At 30.6% G+C, this 20,024-nt stretch overlaps 2 protein-coding genes across 3 annotated transcripts in view; one reads left to right on the top strand and one right to left on the bottom strand.

Annotated features, from left to right (window-relative positions):
• LOC124368831 (molybdate-anion transporter-like) overlaps positions 1-3,397 on the bottom strand; it is a 33,173-nt gene extending 29,776 nt beyond the window's left edge. Inside the window, exon 1 of the mRNA XM_046826240.1 lies at positions 3,281-3,397. The gene's annotated coding sequence lies outside the window, so the exon portion shown is untranslated. The remainder of the gene's footprint in view (positions 1-3,280) is intronic.
• The window catches only part of LOC124368829 (unconventional myosin-Va), a 147,304-nt gene that overhangs the window by 9,990 nt on the left and 117,290 nt on the right, over positions 1-20,024 (top strand). The window contains exons 1-2 of one of the 2 annotated variants that reach the window (XM_046826237.1): positions 6,464-6,724; positions 19,368-19,472. In XM_046826237.1, coding sequence (XP_046682193.1) covers positions 6,629-6,724; positions 19,368-19,472 — 201 coding nt within the window. In that variant the 5' untranslated portion in view covers positions 6,464-6,628. Of the gene's footprint in view, positions 1-6,463; positions 6,725-19,367; positions 19,473-20,024 lie in introns of those variants that run through there. The other variant, XM_046826238.1, reaches the window with a different exon arrangement.

Consider the following 20,024-nt stretch of genomic DNA (forward strand, 5'->3'; position numbering starts at 1 on the left):
AGCCATTTTAAAATGTTGTACCGCAGGGGAAAAACTAACTCAGTCCATCTGGTTCTGGGGGAAAAAGCAACTGAGTCCACAGTCAGCTGACCTTAGCGCATGCGCAAACAATCCATACTCTGTGGTTCAGCTGTAGCAGACTAAACAACACACTCCTTATTGTCTCTGTTGTGTTAGTTTGTACTGTTGAAGTGAAGTTTTAGGTTATTAGTGTTTATTTGGTGTGCGTATTTGAATTAGCGTTGGTGAATATTGTGTTTAGTGCCAATCACTTGAAAATGATTGACGGTGAGCTGCAAAGTGAAAGTGATGATGAAGCCACTAGGGGTAAGTGAAGTAAAAATACGAAAAAACGAAAAATAACTGGGAGAGTTAGGGATGTCGCCAAAAAGCTACGGGCTTGCTCATATGAAACGGGTGAAGATTGCCGTTGTAAAACGATACGAATGTTTTCAACAAGTTACACCAGAAGAGAGAAATTCCTTAATTAAACAATTCAATGACATATAGGGCGTGATAGGAGGTACCAATGCTCAAAACAGCTACTTGGGTGGACTAATTGCGTTGCATCCTGTTTCTCGGAGGAGACCTCGGCTAGACGAAAACCAAGCTAGAATGAAACGAAGGTTCTTTTTCATACAAAGTTAGAGTTGTGAGAGATGAGTCTGCCGTTGAGATCCCTGTTTGTTTTAAGGCCTTTCAGTCTCTTTTTGGTGTTAAACCTTTTAGGCTACACAGAATCAAGCAGTCAATAATGACCACTGGTAAATCTCCCGTAGATAACAGAGGAAAACATTTTAATCGACCTCGTAAAGTCCCAGAGGCTACACGCGAAGCTATGATGAGCTTTTTTTTGTTCTTTAAAAGGTAGACGGGCTCATTACAGCCTTCATGACAGTACCAAAGTGTACTTACCTGAAAATTTAAATGTCAAGGAGCTTTCTGTCAATGTTTTTAATAAGAACCCAGGCATGGAAATTTCCTACGAGACATTTCGACACACTTTGTCACTGAGTTCAATATCGGGTTTGGATACCAAGAACTGACACATGTTGTTTTTGTGACGAAAATAATGCAAAGGTTTCAGGAATTGAAAGAAAGATTGCTGCCAGTGTCAGTTGAAGAAAAAGAATCCCTACTTGAAGAAAAAGAAAAAACTGGAGGAAGAGCAAAAAACTGCATATTACTAAGGCAGATTGGTTTTACAAGTTGAAACGTAAAGCCAAAAATCAGCAAAACAACGCAATGAAGTGGAGGCTATTGCGATTGATTTCGGGAAGAATCTACCGACCCCCAACATCTCCACTAGTGAAGTTTATTTTAGACGACAGGTTGACATTTTACATCTTCAATGTACACATCTTGTCCACTGGGAATCCATCATGTACACCTATGACGAGACTGTTGGTAAGAAGGGATCTGATGATGTTGCCTCTTTTTTGTACGATTTTGTCCAAAATTACCTGTCAATGGAAGTGAAAAAACCCTCTACATCTTTGCTGATTCATGCGGAGGTCAAAATAAGAACCACACTGTAATGAAGATGTTGCACTACCTCACAACTGAAGAGAAACGGTTTGACAAAAGTTTATAGTGACTTTCCCAGTAAGAGGGACACTCTTATATGGAAAATGACAAAAATATGGGATTAATCCCTAAAACAGCAAAAGCTGAAACACCTGACGGTTGGAGATCTGTGTTGGAGAACGCTCGAGTAAAACCATCACCCTTCACAGTGGTTTCTTGCCAACAGAAAATGTTCAAAAAATGGGGAGAGTTTTTGGCATCCAAAGACTACAAAAATAAGTTTCTTCTTTGCCGTCAGACCGGTAAAACAACTTAGATTTTTTCCAAGATAAATGTCTCAGCTTAGAATATCGGAACGGATACAATGGGGCCTTTTTTCACATCATCCATAAAGAAGAATGATAGAGAGAAAGAAAGAGAAGAAAAACAAAGAAAAAAGAAGAACTTGCCTAGGCCTGAGCATATGGCTGAGCCTGAACAATCCTACAATGCACCCTTAGCACTGTCAAAGGAAAAGTGCAACGACCTAAAAGTCCTTCTAAAGTTTTGCGAAGAAGAAGGTTCAAAGGAATATTACATGAACCTTTTTGTGGGAAATGAAACAGCGATTGAGGTTCCAGCCGTTGATGTAGCCGCTCATGAGACTGCAGAAGCTAACTTTTAAAGGTACGTTTTTGAAATCTATATCTTATTCAACTGTTTTACTATTTTTTCCAATAACTTTCCGTTTAGCAGTGATTAATGAAATAATATGTATGTTCCTAAAACATTCTAACACAAAATTATTTGTGAAAAAATAACAAAACCTAAAGATACTTTGTCTTTGCAAATATTGAATTATTCACAATTTTCTTTTTGTTAGTATTTACAGTTGTGAGGATTAAAACTATATCCTATTAGTTGGATATTATTTGGTTTTTTCATTGTGTTTTAGGAAGAAACCTCAAGTGAAAATGTAACCTAAAGTGGAGGTAACCAAAAGTGTGTGTGGAGCTAACTAAAAGAAAGACGTTGGACCATATCCAATGAAAATGACAGACTTTCACAGTTTTCAAATATTTACATATATCTAAGTTTTGTTTTTGTCCTTTTTTCAATCAAATGTGATAATAAACCAGAAGTTAAAAAATATTGACTAGTTTGTTTCATTATTTACAGGGGGAAAACCCAATTGAGTCCATCGTGTGGCAGGGGAAAAAAACCAACTAAGTCCATGGCGTTGTTACCGGGACAATTTTTTAAAAAATAAATAATTGTTGCAATGAGCTAATTTTTTTATATTTTATAAAAAAACAGTTATACTAAACCATAGATCCAGTTTTTAAGGTCAAAAAGTTATGTTCTTTTTTTACAGACCGTTTGAAACTTTGTTTTTGCTCTCCTGAAAAATTTTAGTTTTGTGACTAAGTTGGTTTTTCTCCTGCACCCTTCTTATGTGTTCACTGTTTTAATAAATCTGTTGTATATTTTGGAAACTAACTGGGAAAAATTAGATGTTTATTAATTATTTTCGCTGTATCAGTTGGAAGTGCATAAATGACATGTTTTCATTATTGAAAATATGGGTTGTAAAACAATTTTTGTAAATGTACTATATAGTGATGTTGTGTTTGATAATCTATTGAGAATACTTTCAAATGCTAAAAAAGCTTTGTCTTCTTTTTGACTTTGGTAAAACATTGAAGAGTTTACTTAACAAACATTAGCAATTTGTATTGATTATATATATAATATATATATATAAAAGACTCACCAAAGTTGTAATATGAATGGCAAGAGCAGCAGAGTGTTGAACACCTCTCAAGATTTGACTGAACTGACAAGTGTGCACAGTGTGAGTAAAGCAGACAACTGGTGGCTAGAAACATAAAATGTAAATAAGGTGAGAGGCCTTGGACAACCACCTGTTGTATGTTATGTAAGGCCATGTGGCTGCTCTGCCGCTGAGCTGTGCTGTGCACTCTGTGTTGTTACTGGTACTGTGCGTTGCTGGTGTTGGTGCGGGTGCTGTCTGTTATCGTCTCTCAGCCCAGTAGTCCAGTTTCTCATCTTACAGAGTGCAGACTGTGGCTCCGTCTGCGTCCAGTGCCACTCAGTTTGTGTATAAACTGTTAATACAGATTCGTTCTTATCCTTTATTTCAAAATTAGGTTTTAATATTCATACTCACTATATACGTGCGAAAATATGTGACAGTCATTAATTAATTTTGGCTGGCTTATAATTTAAATTTATTTTTTACGTACTGTCTAATGTTAATGCCTTATTAATCATTGTGTATAAAGTGGTCCAAAAGATTAAGAAAATACAGTATTAGTTAACACACTTATTTCTGCATCTAGGCATGTTATGTAACTCTTTCAAGACTTTTGCAATTTTAAATACTTTTATACAAAGTGAATTTATTTCTTATCAACCAATAAATAAAAACAAAAAACTTCACTATTACTTATAAAAGTAAAGAATCTGATCAAATAAATTAAAAATTTAAAAAAAATTAATTAAAAATTATACTTCAATTATGTATGAACCATTAAAAAATATAATTTTTTAAATTAAACCTAATCGTAGAAGCCATTTCCCTTAATCCAAAATAAATATAAAATGTACTTTATGTTTACTTAAATGGTATAAAATTGCAGTGACTTTTTTAAATATTTTTGGTCTTATAAGGTACTTAATTATTTTGTAACAAATTGCACGAGTATTTACTGTTAGTCAGTAATCTGCAATCCAATGGTGATAACAACTAAATTATACATTAAATCATTTAATGCCTTTGTATATAAATGCTATCTGCAAAATTTTAAACTGCAATATTTTATTAATAGACAAAAAGGTGCATAGTATAATACGGTAAATATTCAATTATATTCATACACTGAGTACTATCAAGTGTTGGTAGGTTCGCTCGACTGTCAACATTGAGCCCTTTCAATATTTCTCATTTTATAAAGTAATTGTTTCAAAAACTTAGTTTTGGACAGTTTTTTTTCATAAATTTAATAAATACATATAAGAATGTCAGTTATTTCAAACTTATGGTTATTTAATGCACTATAAGTAAACAAATCTAAATAAATACTGTGTGTTTGTTACAATTATGCTCTACTAAGTATTAAAAATCACAAGTGACTATTTTTTCACCCATTTTGTATTTTTTCTTATTTTGTACGGGTATGGCAGTTTCAGTCACAACTAATTAGAAAAACGACACAGTAGATTAAGCTGTTCTGGAATAATGGGTTGTTTGTAGATGGTGTGTAGTTTAAATCATCAAGTCCTACTCACCAATTTACAATCAATTATTTTAAATTACACATACCTGTTGAGTATATATATATATATATATATATATATATATTTATTTATTTATATATAAATATATGTCAATATATTTTAAAATCTTAAATAAACTGTACTTTACATAGGTTTACTCTTAATTATGTCTATTTGACATCATATTTGACATATTTTTCCTAGTTTGGTAAACCAGTGTTCCATTTAATTTTAAAAGTACGATTGACAAAAGTAGAGCAGTAGCTGGACTGATGACCCATATTTAAAAGATTTCACAGTGGGTGAGTTCCTTGTGTAACTTTACACCTTGTCTCGCTAGTGCTTCTCAACTTGATACTTTGTGGGCTGTTGAGTCTAGCATATCATATTATGTCGGTGTGCACTCTGCCCGCTTTGCCATTCATGTATTCTTTCCGTCTTATGAAATGTAGGCAACCGTATTCATTGTGCAATTTTAAACGTATTTAATGTGTTTCGGAACGCTTTTGAACTTTTATTTTATAAAACTTGTAGACAATAGAACATTTTGCACTATGAATATAGCTGTTTGTCTGTTGTATTTTTTAAATTATAAACTGCTCAGATAAAAGCATTGTGATTGGCATAGATAGAACATAATGGCTTATAACTTAGTGTTCATAATGACAGTAATCATATCACAGGGTTAAAAATGGTGTCCTTTTTTATACTTTGATGTCAAATATTAGAAAAAACTGTCACACAAATAATAAAAGGCATTTAAACAATAACCCCAAAAATGCCCCATAAACCCCAATAATTTGCTTTCCTTTTTTTTAGTTTTGGATGTCAAATAATTGAGAAAAATTGTTTTTAGTGCTGTATATAAGTAAATAAACATATTCATGTAGAGATTTCACCCGTGCTTAGAGTTCATGTGGGCTTAGTCAGGGTGACCAAGATACGTGATATTGGCTCCATAAAAACAATGTTAAATATTAAACACTTTACACCTGTAAATTTTGGTTGTAAAATTGTGGGGCATGTCTAATTATAAAGAGATAACTAATAAGCATCTAAAACTGTTTAAAATGTTTTTTTACTTATTCATGAAAACATTTCAAATCTTTTGTATTTCATAACTAAAATGTTTACAAAGTACAAAACTTACTTTAAAAACTTAGAAGTTTAAAAAAAAAATAATTTTTTTTCTTTGTCATAAAAATGTTTAAAATTCAAGCAGAAATTAAAAGTATATTCTTTGTAAAACTTGTCTATGTATCACTAAAATAGAAAACTAAAATACTACTATACTTAAATTACACAATTCTGTACAACTAAAAAAAGAATATATGATTAGAACTTAAATAACTATTTAGATCCTCAATTGTTTTGTAAAATAATTGTAAACAGAATTTAACAATAACTACAATTTAATAACTGTTCGTGTTTTAAATTAAATGTCAAACGTAAAAATAACCACTGTTAAAATTTGTTTTATTTTTATTTTAATCTCAACTGTAAAACTTAAATATTTTAGATAATTAAGCATACATTATTAAAAACAGAAGAAACTATCTGGTGGCATGCTCATTAATGCCAACCACAAGGTAAAAACTGAAAAATACCAACATATCAGGATTACACGGTGGTTTTCTGATTGCAGTTTACTCATAATTTCGCTATTGTAGTAGGTTTACTATGGACTGTTATGTCACACTGAGGCAGAGAAGTGAGTGTATAGTGATAAGATGTGTGTAGTGACCCCTGAACAGTGACCACGTTTGCTGTCCATGAATGATGAGTTGTGTGGTGTTCCGTTTTGTACAATATTCAGTGAGTTATGTCAATCATAATAAAACCTGAGACCACTGACGATTATTTCCGGAGATTTCAACTATGGAGTCTGGCTATTGATTACAAAGATTTATACACTAATGTAAGTACTTATTGTATATTACTAACAAAACAAGATGGTACAACAGTTCATCCTTAACCTTACTTTTGTAAAGTGTGCAATAATTGTCTTAAAAATATTTGTAACTAATAATATATTATAACACTGTACTGACATTAAAATTTACAGATAATTACTATTAATTATACATATGTATTAATAAATTTTCAAAGTACAATACCAGCAAATATTTAATAAAAGCTATAAATAACTGTGTGTTGGTGGTATTACAGCTACAAATAGGATCAGCTAACCCATGGATGGGAGTTGGAGTTTAAGACGATGTTTTGCTGAACAAAGCAGATTAAAGACTGTTCAAGGACTTAAAACAATAATCAGGTGTTCCGTATGACAGTATGTGTTTGCAAAGTATTAGTAAGCTTTGCCAAACTAATCCAGAAATCGTTTAAAATCATTGGTGTATCAAATCAGGTTAAATTCTATATGTTTATCTTGTTAAAATGTTTAGGAATTTGTTATTAGTACATATATTAAATATTTCTTTATATATTAAATCTATACAGTTAATTTGTCCAAAACAAGTGAACAGATTATTCGTACAATACATTAAGTTTAAATATTTTGTTGTTTATTCAACCAAAAACTAAATTTTTAAAAACTATTTTCAAATATCTTTTATGTAGTAAAATAACAGTAGTATTTATTATTACTAGTTTTTGATACTTCAGATACTAACACTTTTTACCCCTGTTGGTATGTTTAAAGCGTTTCACAAAAGTAAATAATATACTAAGTTGTAATATACTGTACTTGTACAGTAAAGTACAAAATATTAATTTTTATATCTATATTTTTACGAGGAAAGTGAAATCTAATAATGTTTTGAAAAGTGCTGAAGAATATTTTATAAGGTCTTAAGTTAAAAATTATTCAATCATTAATGTTTTTACAATACTATTGAGTCAGTAAAATCAGTTATATGTAGTTATTAAAATGTATGTTAAAAAACATTAAACTACATGAGATGTTTCTAGTATTTTCTAGATTATAAATTTAATAATTGAAAACGATAAATGTGTATGCATCATATAATTATAAGGGGGTGTGCACATTGTTCAGTTTTTTTGTTAGGTTTACAAATTATATTGATTATTAATAATATATATTTTGTTTTAACATGAAATATTTTGAATTGATATTTTAAAGATATATTCATGATAAGGTGTTTTCAGAAAAAGAAGAGAGAATTTAGTTTAGTTTAAGAGCACTTCTAGAGAGAAATTGATAAGTACAAAGTAGATTTTAACTGATTCAATTGTCTAAATATTGCAGAACAGAAATCATTAAACAAGAAAATACTGTTATAAAGAAGCTCGACCACTTGTTTATGGTCTTCATACATCGTTACTGAGTAGGGAAAGATTCCTCTGTTAAAAAAACTTCCTTTTTAAATTATTACATTGCATTAATACAGCTGAATTATAACATTACAAATTGATTCTGTAATTCTGATACTATAATTTTGCATTCCTTTTCAATATGAAATCTAATTTATACTCTTATCCTCTTCAATATACATATTTTTATTTGTTTTTATATTTTGTCCCCTTTGTTATCACAATTATTAAATTTGAATGTTTTACAGGAACAAATTTATTATTCTTTGTTGGAAGGTTATTTTTGACGATGGAAGGATTGTGAAGGAAACAGAATTTTTCCGGACATTTGCCATCGTTCAGTGAAAAACTTTATTATATCTTGAAACAAGAGGGTTTATTGTTTTCTCTTCAGAAAAAGGAGAGTTTGTCAAATGCTTAAACTTTCAATTATAAAGCCCCCTTTTAGATGTTTTATTTTATTATAACATATTAATAATATTAAAAAATAAAACATACAAATTATTTGTTATATCCTGTTACCTCCCAGTAATATATCCAATTTAAATATAGTTTTCAAAAAATATTTATTTTGCTGTTAATTTTTAATGAAAAAGATCAAAAGTAAGTTAAGTATGTTATCGCTAGTGTAAGGTTTACTAAATTGTTTTTGTCCAGTCTGAGGTTTAACAGATTAACTGGATACTTTACACACCATTACATAACAAAATATCTCAGTTTGTAAAAGTTATATAAAGCTGTTTCTTGGCACTCATCCAATCAGGAAATCAAGGCGGACTGGTTCCAGCTTTCTTTGACCTCATAAAATATTTTATTTTTTTACATCTAATTAAAAAGTGTTTATAAACAAGTTCAAGTATGGACAGTTGTTATGAGATCTCTTATATAATACACAATCTTGGATTATCTTTTCATTCAAAACCCATTTTCTTAGAAAGAATGAATGGAACACCACTCATATATAGTAATTACTGTAAGATAATAACGAATTCAGGGGTTTGATAACTGTTACAGTTTTAATGGTTCAATTTTGTTCTTGGTATTTTAATAAATGGCTCTAAAAGCAGGCTTACCAGACATTTTAAAATTGTTTTTTATTTTGTATCTGAGTTTTCATATTGTTTTTGAATTTCTTTCTCTGTATAACACATATGATTTTAATGTTCTTCATGAATTTTAGTAGTTTATTAATACAATTCGGATTTATCAATTTGTGTCCATTCAAAACAATTTTAGATGTTGTTTATTTATGACTCAAAGTAGACCTTTTCACGTTTTAATATTATAATTTTGGGTAAATATTACAAGTAGACAAACATTTAAATACTTTTTCATAATGGCAACTGTTTAAATCCAAATTAAAAATGATGTATGCTCATGAAAACTAATATTCAAAAAATGTTTATGTACTAAATTAATAGTATTTGGTTTAGAGTACAGTGTTCATAGTTGTCTTTTATATAGAGTAGATTATAAAATAAGATACTTTCAAATGGTTTTATGTACAAAAGTGGTGTCAATGTTAAAGCTGTGTTTTCTTCTTCTATTTGTGTAACAGAAAGGTTCCCATTCTAGTACAAAACACAGTGAGTTAATACTACTCATTGATTAAATTACCCTTAAGATACAAGTTTAAAACGATTTTAAAGTATTAGTAGGTGTAGTGATAAAAATTGTAAAATCTACTATTAAAGCATTAAAATATTGTTTTCAATCATTTCATGTAAAATTTTCAAACTAAAGTATATTGGAGTTTTAATATTAGCTAAGACACTTTAATAAAATTTAGCTAAAATCTTCTTTTTTGTAGAAACCGTCGTAGTAAAAGATTGTAACTATATGATTGTAATAAACGAGGTATTGGAGATTTATGGAAGGGGAAGAATATATCAGAACTCTTTTGTCATGATCAATTCCTTAGCTATTTTTTTTAGTTTAATTTTAGTTTATTCAATCCCCATTCAAAGAGTGTTTGTTATTGCAAAATGTACCAGTGTTTAGTTGTGTTAAACGCTTCTGGATTGTAAAATATTGTGAGATTGCTTTGAAAAACTAAGTTAGAAATGTTACAGCTAAGAGGAGACATACAAAATTACTATAAATAATTTATTAAATTGAACTCCAAGTAAAACTAAGTATAACACAAGTTATGTATATTCACATTCAAGTTCAATAATGTAGGGAGAATAGTTAGTTGTAAATAATAATGAGTATAGGCAGTAACAGCATATGTGTAGTGTGCAAGGCTGGTAGTCCAGAATCTCCTCCAAATTGCGAACTACTTCCTGAACAGATAATCAATCTGTTAACTATTTATCATGAAGAAGATAGTTGAAATATGCTACCATTCTTTGACCAAATGCTCAAAAAAATTTGTTGCTCAAAATATTCAAGTTATCAGTAAGTTTAAATAAATTAGTTTAAAAGTAGGTAGAAACTGAATTTCAGTGATTCTGTTACTATGTCTGTAGAGGCTAGTTTAAAGTGCATTGGTAATGTTACTATGTCTGTAGAGGCTAGTTAAAGTGCATTGGTAATGTTACTATGTCTGTAGAGGCTAGTTAAAGTGCATTGGTAATACATTTCTACTCATTTTATATAAATTTTCTTTCATCAAGAGTTCGAAAGAACATGTACAATTATTTCCTACAACATGTCCGATTTTTGGAAATTAAAATTCATAAGCATTAAATTTGTTTTTATTTTCTAAATACTGTAGTATCAAACTTGAATAATTGTGTAACCTCATTGCATTTTGTATGATACTAACAGTCCTTAGTAAGGGTAACAAAATTTTCAATAAAAATGTTCTTTTTTACTCATATTTGATATTTATGTAATATTAAAAATGTATAAAATAATTTTGCACTCATGTCCAAAGTCTCAAAACCAATATCTGTTGACATTTTAGGCATCTCTAAGCATTTTAATCTGGTATAGGTTGTTTATTTTGATTAGTTTATTTTGTTTACATTATTTAGTATGATTTAGTTTTGGGGGTTTTTTATTAGAGGATTTGAAATAATAAAACGTGATTTTGTAACAAACAACAGCCTAATAGTATCTTTTATGCTTGATTTCCTTTGTGTGTTGTTTATTTTTGACAGTGTACAATTCTCCATAGAGTGATAGGATTGTTGTGACATTGCTATTGCTAAGTGTTATAAAAAACAAAGTGAAGAAAGGAACAAAACATGTACGTTGTGTGTTAAGAACACAACAAACAATGGCAACTTTGCATAAAACAAAACTAACTATTCTGTTCCTGCTAGGGCTAAGTCATTGTCATTGAGAAACTATTATGTAAGAACAAGTCACTTGCATAAATTTGACAAAGTAGCATTTATCCCTTCCAAAGCCAATGTTTACAGTTTGAATTTATAAAAAACAATACTTTTTATGTACATATTAACTAACTAACTTCAAGTTTATTAAAACTCTGGAAATTTATTTGGTTTCTAGCAATATGCCGTACACACACTCAGACACAGGTTTATAAGAGCGCTGTTTGCCAAAGTGGATACTGTACTTCACCTAAAAACTAATACAAAGCCTGCATATAAAATTTCACAAATATTTGTGATTTTTCATAAAAATTGGCTGCAAACTAGTACCTGGCAGTATGCTTAATATTCTAGTAATCGCTACTACAGATTAATTAATGTTGGTTATTTTTTATTTTTGATATTTAAAAAATGCAATATAGGAACAAATCTCTTAGTGAGATTTCATAATAATGAAACAACTTAAAGAAAATGTGACTGGAAACATTAATTAAGACCTACAGGGAACTGTAACAATTTTGGTTGTCTGCTATGTGGAGGTGATCTGGCTGGTTTTGCTGCCTCTTGAATCTACATAGTTTATAATTAGCATGTAATTTTATCAAAATTAATTGTGCAACAAGTTTACAAGAGTTTATTCACATATTGTAGTGTATATAATTACATCACAAACGTAACATGATGTTTTAAACAATGTCACTGTACAGACATACTTTATTACTTTATGTTATTATTGAAGATGTCCAAAATGTGTGTCTAAAATTTAAACATGGATTTTTCTTAATAAATTTCAATTTGATTGAACAAATTTAAATACTTTTACTCTAGAACGTTGTATAGACATCTTTCCAAAAATGAAACCGTGACTAATTCAAATTTAATGTTTTCCTTGCATCATTTAATGTGGATTTTAATTCATATCTTTACAACAACAATCTGAATAATGATTGTTTTTGCTTTTATAATTATTTGATATCTATTTTATGTAATATCAATATTTTTTAAGTTTTTAGTTTGTTAACATTGCTTACTATTTAATTACGGACATGTAAATTAAATGATAAAAAGCCTTAAAACCGTTTAAAATTATCCCCTTCATGGAGTAGCAACCAATTAATTAGATAAAATACAAATGTCCGGAAGTGGTGGGATGTTTGAATTGAAGTAAACAGATCTAGTTATCATGTTTCAAAGCTTTCAATTGATAAATTAAACTTGTTGAAAGAGTTTTATAGCCGCATAATAATACTAGATATTACTAATTAATTCATTTATTATCTTTCATAATTACTACTACTAGATTTTATAGTTACTTTTTTACTACTAGATTGTATAGCCACAAATAAAGGATGTTAATGGTTATTTTTGTTTATACACGAATACTTAATGAAAAATGGTACATAAGCAACGGTTATGGGCTGTAACCAAAAGAACATAATTTTCTTATATCAAGTAGAACTTAAATAGTATCATGAAAAGCTTAAAAAGATTAACCTTAATCAGATTGTTTTAAATGGACACACACACACACACACACACACACACACACACACACACACACACACACACACACACACATATAAAATATATTTATTACACATATATGTATTGTGTTAAAATCCATATTAAATGGACTTTGAGTACTTGTGGTTCAATTTATGTGAAGATTTAAAAAGTGTAAAATGAATAATGCTAAATTTATTAGGAATCTTTAATGACAGAAATTCAAATCTGGATGCTCGTATTAATTATCTTTCTACTACGTTGTCTAGAGTAATTTATCTTCTCAGGCGGCTTACATTCTGTGTTAATACAAATTATGTGAGAACGGCTTATTTTTGCCTGTTTTCAATCCATTATAAGATATGGACTTGTAGTGTGGGGCAATGCAAGTAAGATTAATAACATTCTTATTCTTTAAGAAAAGTTTATAACAATAATTACCAACTCACAGCCACTTAAACATTGTAAACCTCTGTTTACTACTTGTAAATATCAGACCATAGAAAACCTGTATCTCTTTGACCTTATGAAATGTATTTTCCAAAATACACTATTATTAAAGCCTAGCAGTAATAAACACTTCAACAACACGAGGAATAAGAATGTTGCTATGTCCACTTTAACAGATAACTAAGACTGACATTCTTGTATTGCACTGAGGGTATACAACCACTCGTTACCCTTGTTGTTGAAGTACAATAAAAAGTAATTTTAAATTAAATATTACTTATTGCTGTTAGATAACTCATTTTTTGCACTGGATGAGTTCTTCTGGTTGAAAAACGTTTTATTTTGAATTCCCCAACGTCATTGCCTGTGTTCTGTATATATTAGCGCTTATGTTTATATTTTCAACTGACTTGGCTATCAATGAAAGAGGTACAATGAGACTTTGTCAACGATCTGTGATTTTGTTTACAATATACAGGTTTTTTGTTGATTAGATGTCATTGAATACAAGAATACAACTGTTTTATTTATCTATATTTTTGTTAATGAGTTCGATTAAGAAAATGCCATGTTTAATTTAGATGTCTTAATATTATCTGCATTGTGTGTAAATTGCATCACAGTTTTGACATTTGAAATTCATACTTTTCAAAAAGAAAATAAAGTTTCGAAATTAAAGTGTTGCCATTTCTAATAAGTTATATAATATCTCAGTGGTGGTACCAAAACAGAATATTATAATTTTGATAATGTCTAAAATTGTTATACATATAGGAGAATAATAAGGTGAAACCAAAATATTTCATACAAATTACTAAGCGTGACCAACTACAATGTGTAGCCATCCTGACAAGGGAAATGTCCAAATATTGTCCTCTGGGTTGTTACATAACAGTGACTAAATGAGCCAAAATGAATCATGAAGCTACTTGTAAATCTCCTGGTGATGACATCATATGTTACCATCCATTATTGTTGCCAATCAAGCAAACCATTATGTAACCACCCTGGTCACGCAACTCTTCCATGCTGTTTTTAGTCACGGGTTTGGAAAATGTTATGCTTTGTATTTAGGATTGGTTCATATAGAAATGTATGTGTGTATCTGTACGTATGTGTTTACTTTTATTTGGAATAGCATAATAATGCGTAAATGTGTAATCTGAATAAATCCTTGAAATATTATGATCTCAACAAATAGACTATATACTTGACTAAGGTAAAACTTTTAAAACTATTTGTGTAAAACTTTATTTTTAAAATACTGCATAAATGACTTTAAAAAATCATAAATACAGTACACAATTACATATAGTGTAATTGATAAAAAATGACTGTGAAACCAGCATATTTTTGGAAAATTTAAATATTTAGTACTTCTGTAATAGAAATTCAAACTGAACGAATTCTAATCAGAACATTGATATGAGTTGTAATAAAACAGCCTATATTGGTTGTGTAACACAAATAAAATAAATGTGTGTTTAACAGAAATGCTTTAGTAAATACCTAAACATACATTTTTGAGTTCAGCAAGCAAACACTTGAACCTAAGTCAATTAATTAACATCAATAAGACACGACTTTGAAGACTTCTCTCTGAATGACTCTGATATCCAACACAAGTTTGCTACTCTGGTAAACTATCGGTGTGGGATATTCAACTGGTACAGTGGCGTAACTAGGACTTGGCTTGGGAGGGAGGGGGTGAATCTGATTGAAGAGCACACCTCAAGTTGGATTGCCACTATACAAATATATTTTAATTTTTAAACCTCTTAGTAGGACGGTTTCTATCCCTCTCACCCACCACATAAGTACACTACTGATTTAGCAGCAAGTAAAACCAGCATACTAGTACATATTTGCGTACTAAAGGTCTTGTGTACTGTAGTGTTTAGTGTCCAGGCAGCTGTCGAATAAGGTATATTAGGCCAGGTGCTAGTGATACAGCTAATTACGTTGTTCATTGATTGTAATCCAGAGAAGTCGCTTTGAAAGTGTCAAATGAGAAACAGACAACTGAAATGGAACACTTAAGAGTTTCGAAACATTTTAAAAACCATGAATATGTTTGGAATACCTCCCAAAGAACGGCAGAAACTCAATAGTCAATAGTAAATAGTCAAACGTCTTTATTCATGAATCATGTACATTGGTGGTACAGTGAATAGTGTCAAAATAAAATATAAACCTAAAACAAAAAATGATACATACTACATACAGAAATGTTGTGTAACTACAGCTAACTATGGGAGGTGGAAAACTCATCTAATGAATAAACTGCTAAATGTATTATATATTCTTTGAGCGTTTTCTTAAATTTTGACCAATCATTCTCTTTTTAATTTTTTCAGCAACATATTTTAAAAATGTGTTACCTGCATATGAGGGCTTTATAATAGATGATTGATTTAATTTTTTTAATAACAGAAAAGAAAACATTGTAATTATTGTCCATAGTTATCTTCAAGAAGAGGGTTAGGCTCATAAAAATAAAGTTAAATAAAATTTCTTTAACGCTTGTTTTTGTATCCCATTAACAACTAGCAGTTTCGTGAAAGTTAATTAAAGTTGAGAAACACCCTCTTGCACTCGTCTTTTTCAATTGATTAAAAATTTGTGACCGAAACCAGCTAAAAGACATCCTGAAAAAGCCTTGAGGGTTGTAAAAATTACTTAGTTTTAGTTCCGATAAACGCAATCGATGGATGACCTTTCCTCGGAACGAATGAATGTTATTGAATAGATTTCGTACAAGAGCGGACATATGCAACTTGTAGAAATATAAATGGAGAATGTCAGTAGACATGACATGTAATTGTGATAGACAGACTCGAATTATGGAACACATAGTTAATGACTGCCCTTTACAGGTTTATCCATACGGTTTGGCTGATATGGATGAGTGAAGCAGGGCTTGAATGGCTGAGAGTGTTGAAGCTTTTTTTTTACCTTTAGACATGATGCAAGTACCTTGTGTACTGAAGTAATTTTAATATTAGCTTTAATATTATTTTGTACTCGTTTATAGCAAGAATGGTAGTCGGCATAGAGACGCCAAACGAGATATAATATTATATACACATTGTATATACTAACAACTAGCACCGTATGAGCAGTCTTCATAGTAAAATGACCAGCGAGTAACCCAATATGATGTTAGCATCGCCTTAACCCGTAAAATGGTAGTGAAGCATATAGTAATGATGTCAAGTTCATATCGGTCGCTCACTGAGCAAACACAATATACCTGTATGTGTAGGTAGATACCAGTATAGTGTTTATTTAAATAAATTATGTGGTATTATTCTGTTTTACCCAAGACTTGAAACATCCTTTCTGGTTAAGAGCGGTATTTGTTGCTTACTGAAGTTTTATATTTTTTACTACAAACATGAAATACTGTAAATACAGATTTTCAAGTATATAAAACGTAATTCTTTCACAATTTAATATGAGCAGTCTTCATAGTAAAATTACCAGCGAGTAACCCAATATGATGTTAGCATCGCCTTAACCCGTAAAATGGTAGCGAAGCATATAGTAATGATGTCAAGTTCATATCGGTCGCTCACTGAGCAAACACAATATACCTGTATGTGTAGGTAGATACCAGTATAGTGTTTATTTAAATAAATTATGTGGTATTATTCTGTTTTACCCAAGACTTGAAACATCCTTTCTGGTTAAGAGCGGTATTTGTTGCTTACTGAAGTTTTATATTTTTTACTACAAACATGAAATACTGTAAATACAGATTTTCAAGTATATAAAACGTAATTCTTTCATAATTTAGTCTTGCCATTTGTGTAACAGTATCATATATTTTGTAGACTCATTAAATGTAAATGAATAAAAAACCTTACAAATTGAATAGAAAGGCGACTAGTGTTTAGTTCCTTTAATTCAAAGGAGGAAAGGGAGTTTCTGGGATTGAGATATATTTACCAATAATTTCTTTGTTTAAAGAATGGTTACAGATTTATGGGGGAGCAATCGTCCAAAAATTAATAAACTATTTACATTATGTTTATGTCATAGTCATAATACTTTATTTACATATCCGCCAAGAACAGTAATTGCGTCAAGTTACACACAGGTTAAAATATCTTAATACAAGATGTAAAGTAAAATAATTTAAATTAACATAAGTATATAAAGTTGTATTTTATTCAGTTTACGCTTGAGTTCCTCTCCAATTGAAGAATTCTGCCAGTGTGTAGAACGGTCGGTCCTGAAGCCATGTTTTTACTCGCTGAGCAAACTGTCTCCTGTTAGTCCTTTTCAGGTCTTCTGGGAGGTTGTTCCACATTTTCGCCCCCATGTAGCATGGTCTCTTTTCAGTTGCACTGAGGGTGTGTGCAGGAAGGCAGTAATTGGTTGCATGTTGTGTATTATAGTCATGTATCTGGGCATTCGTTCTGATTTCTTCTGGAGCCATTGTATAGACGTACTTAATGACTTCGAAAATGTAAAGGTTTACTATTGTTAATATTTTTAGCTGCCTGAAGGTCTCCCTACAAGATTCTCTGTGCTGGAGGTTTCCTAGGCTTCTTATTGCATTTTTCTGAAGAATAAGGACTCTTTGTATGTTTCCAGCTGTAGTACCTCCCCATACTACAATTCCATAGCAGAGGTGTGACTCAAATAGCGCGTAGTAGGCGGTCTTAGCTGTTTCCATGTTGCTTATGTTCTGTATGTTTGGTTCACAACCAAGACTAAATCATAGGACAAATTAACAGGATAGAAATAGAATTTTAAATTTAAAGTAAATACCTAAAATTCAGGAACCCAAGTAGAATTTAAATATCAACATCATAAAGACAACATAGATATAAAATATTAGAACATTAGAACCCCTTATATCCGACCCTGACAGACCAGGCTATGGTCAGAACTGCAAAAAGTCAGATAATCCGAGGAGGAAAAATAACACTTTTCAAAGCAAAAAAGTGATTAAAAAGCAGTCATACAGCAATTATTTCAGTGTATACATTATAAGTGAAATAGTTTTTAGCTAATAATGAAATTAAGTGCTGTATAAAACAACTAATTAATGAAAGTCTGAAATGTCCAGACACGTTTGACGTTATTTCCTAATACTGGAAATAAGCAGATGGTCGGATATCCCAAGGAGTCGATTATGCCGAAGTTGGATATGAGGGGGTCCTACTGTATTTTCAGCATTTATAATTAAGAAATAAAATTCTGAATTGCACAAAGTGTATCTTAATTATAAGACCTTTACTTCAATTTTGAGGAGACACTTTTTGACCCTCTTGCTGGACCTTATTTTCCTTAGACCACTTTGAATGGCCTGAGTTTTCACACTATTTTTCTGTGCCTGTCCCTGGGGTACTATCGAATATGGGATATAATGGTTAACAGTATATTAATACTGTGTTGGAGTGCTGATGGCAGAGCAGTCTAAGACGTTTTACTTTGGATCTGAGTTAGAGATAGCTCAGGTTCAAATCCTGTCTGTGACCCTTGCACTTTTTATCAGTACCATCGACCTTGTACTGTATCGACTCCCCCTTGTTCTTTTTGATAAGATCCTCGCACAGGCCAGTGGCCCATGAGGACGGACAGAATAAGGCTTAAAAGGGGATCGGCCTCTCCTTAAAAAAAAGTTTATTACGTCTAACTCAACATCTCCCACATCTATAAATAAACAATATAGCATTACAACACCTAACAAGTGTTAAACGGTTAATACAATTAAGTTTCATTATAGTTTCAAAGGAAGAAAAATTACTCCAATGTAGGTATAAGTGATTGTGAGTTAATTTTAAGAAGTATAGACATTTAAGTGATGTTCAATGATCGATTTCTATATATACATATATATATATATATATATATATATATATATATATATATATATATATATATATGTTTATTTGAAAATGTTATAATTTATTTCAAGCAAGAATAAGATACCTAGAGAACTTTTTATAATTATATTACGGATTGAAAGTAACTTTTATTTCAGTAGGAAGTGAATGGATGTTGTTTCTGTTACAGGGTGCTAGAATATGGATACCTCACCCAGAATTGGTTTGGGAAGGTGCAGAAGTGGTAGAGAATTATGTGGCAGCTACTCTGAAAGTTAAGACTGAGGATGGTAAAGTAAGTATTCTTTGTTATCTGATTAAATTTATTAAGATAACAGAAATATAATGGCTTATGTACTCGTGAAGTAGTAATATAGTACACACATATTTATTTTGCCAAGGTAGGAATAATTGATAAAAGAAAATTACTATTTGTGTACAAACAGGTACCTATATAAATATAACAGTGAGTGTTACAAATAAATTTATTCTCAGGGGTTTCAAAAATTCAATTATTTGAAATGGTTTGAAATCCACATTGTAAAAACTATAAACGAGGAGATTACATGTCCGAATATTAATAATTATCAACTATAACAAATATGAGAGTGAAGAAACTGCAGTCTGTGACGAAAATAAGCGTCAATATAAAACAGAAAATGAAAACTCTGCTACACATGACTACAGCTCACAGCAATACATGACTATCAGAAACAGAGAATAAAGTTTAATTACTAAAATAAACTTTTTTGGTATGGTAATTTATGTTTTTTGGCCCATTTTCAAATACTCTATAGACCGACTAATCACTTGGCATTGCCACTTTGACACGTAGGAGCATGAGATT

The sequence above is a fragment of the Homalodisca vitripennis genome, chromosome X, assembly GCF_021130785.1.
Source record: "Homalodisca vitripennis isolate AUS2020 chromosome X, UT_GWSS_2.1, whole genome shotgun sequence".
Classification (NCBI taxonomy): domain Eukaryota; kingdom Metazoa; phylum Arthropoda; class Insecta; order Hemiptera; family Cicadellidae; genus Homalodisca; species Homalodisca vitripennis.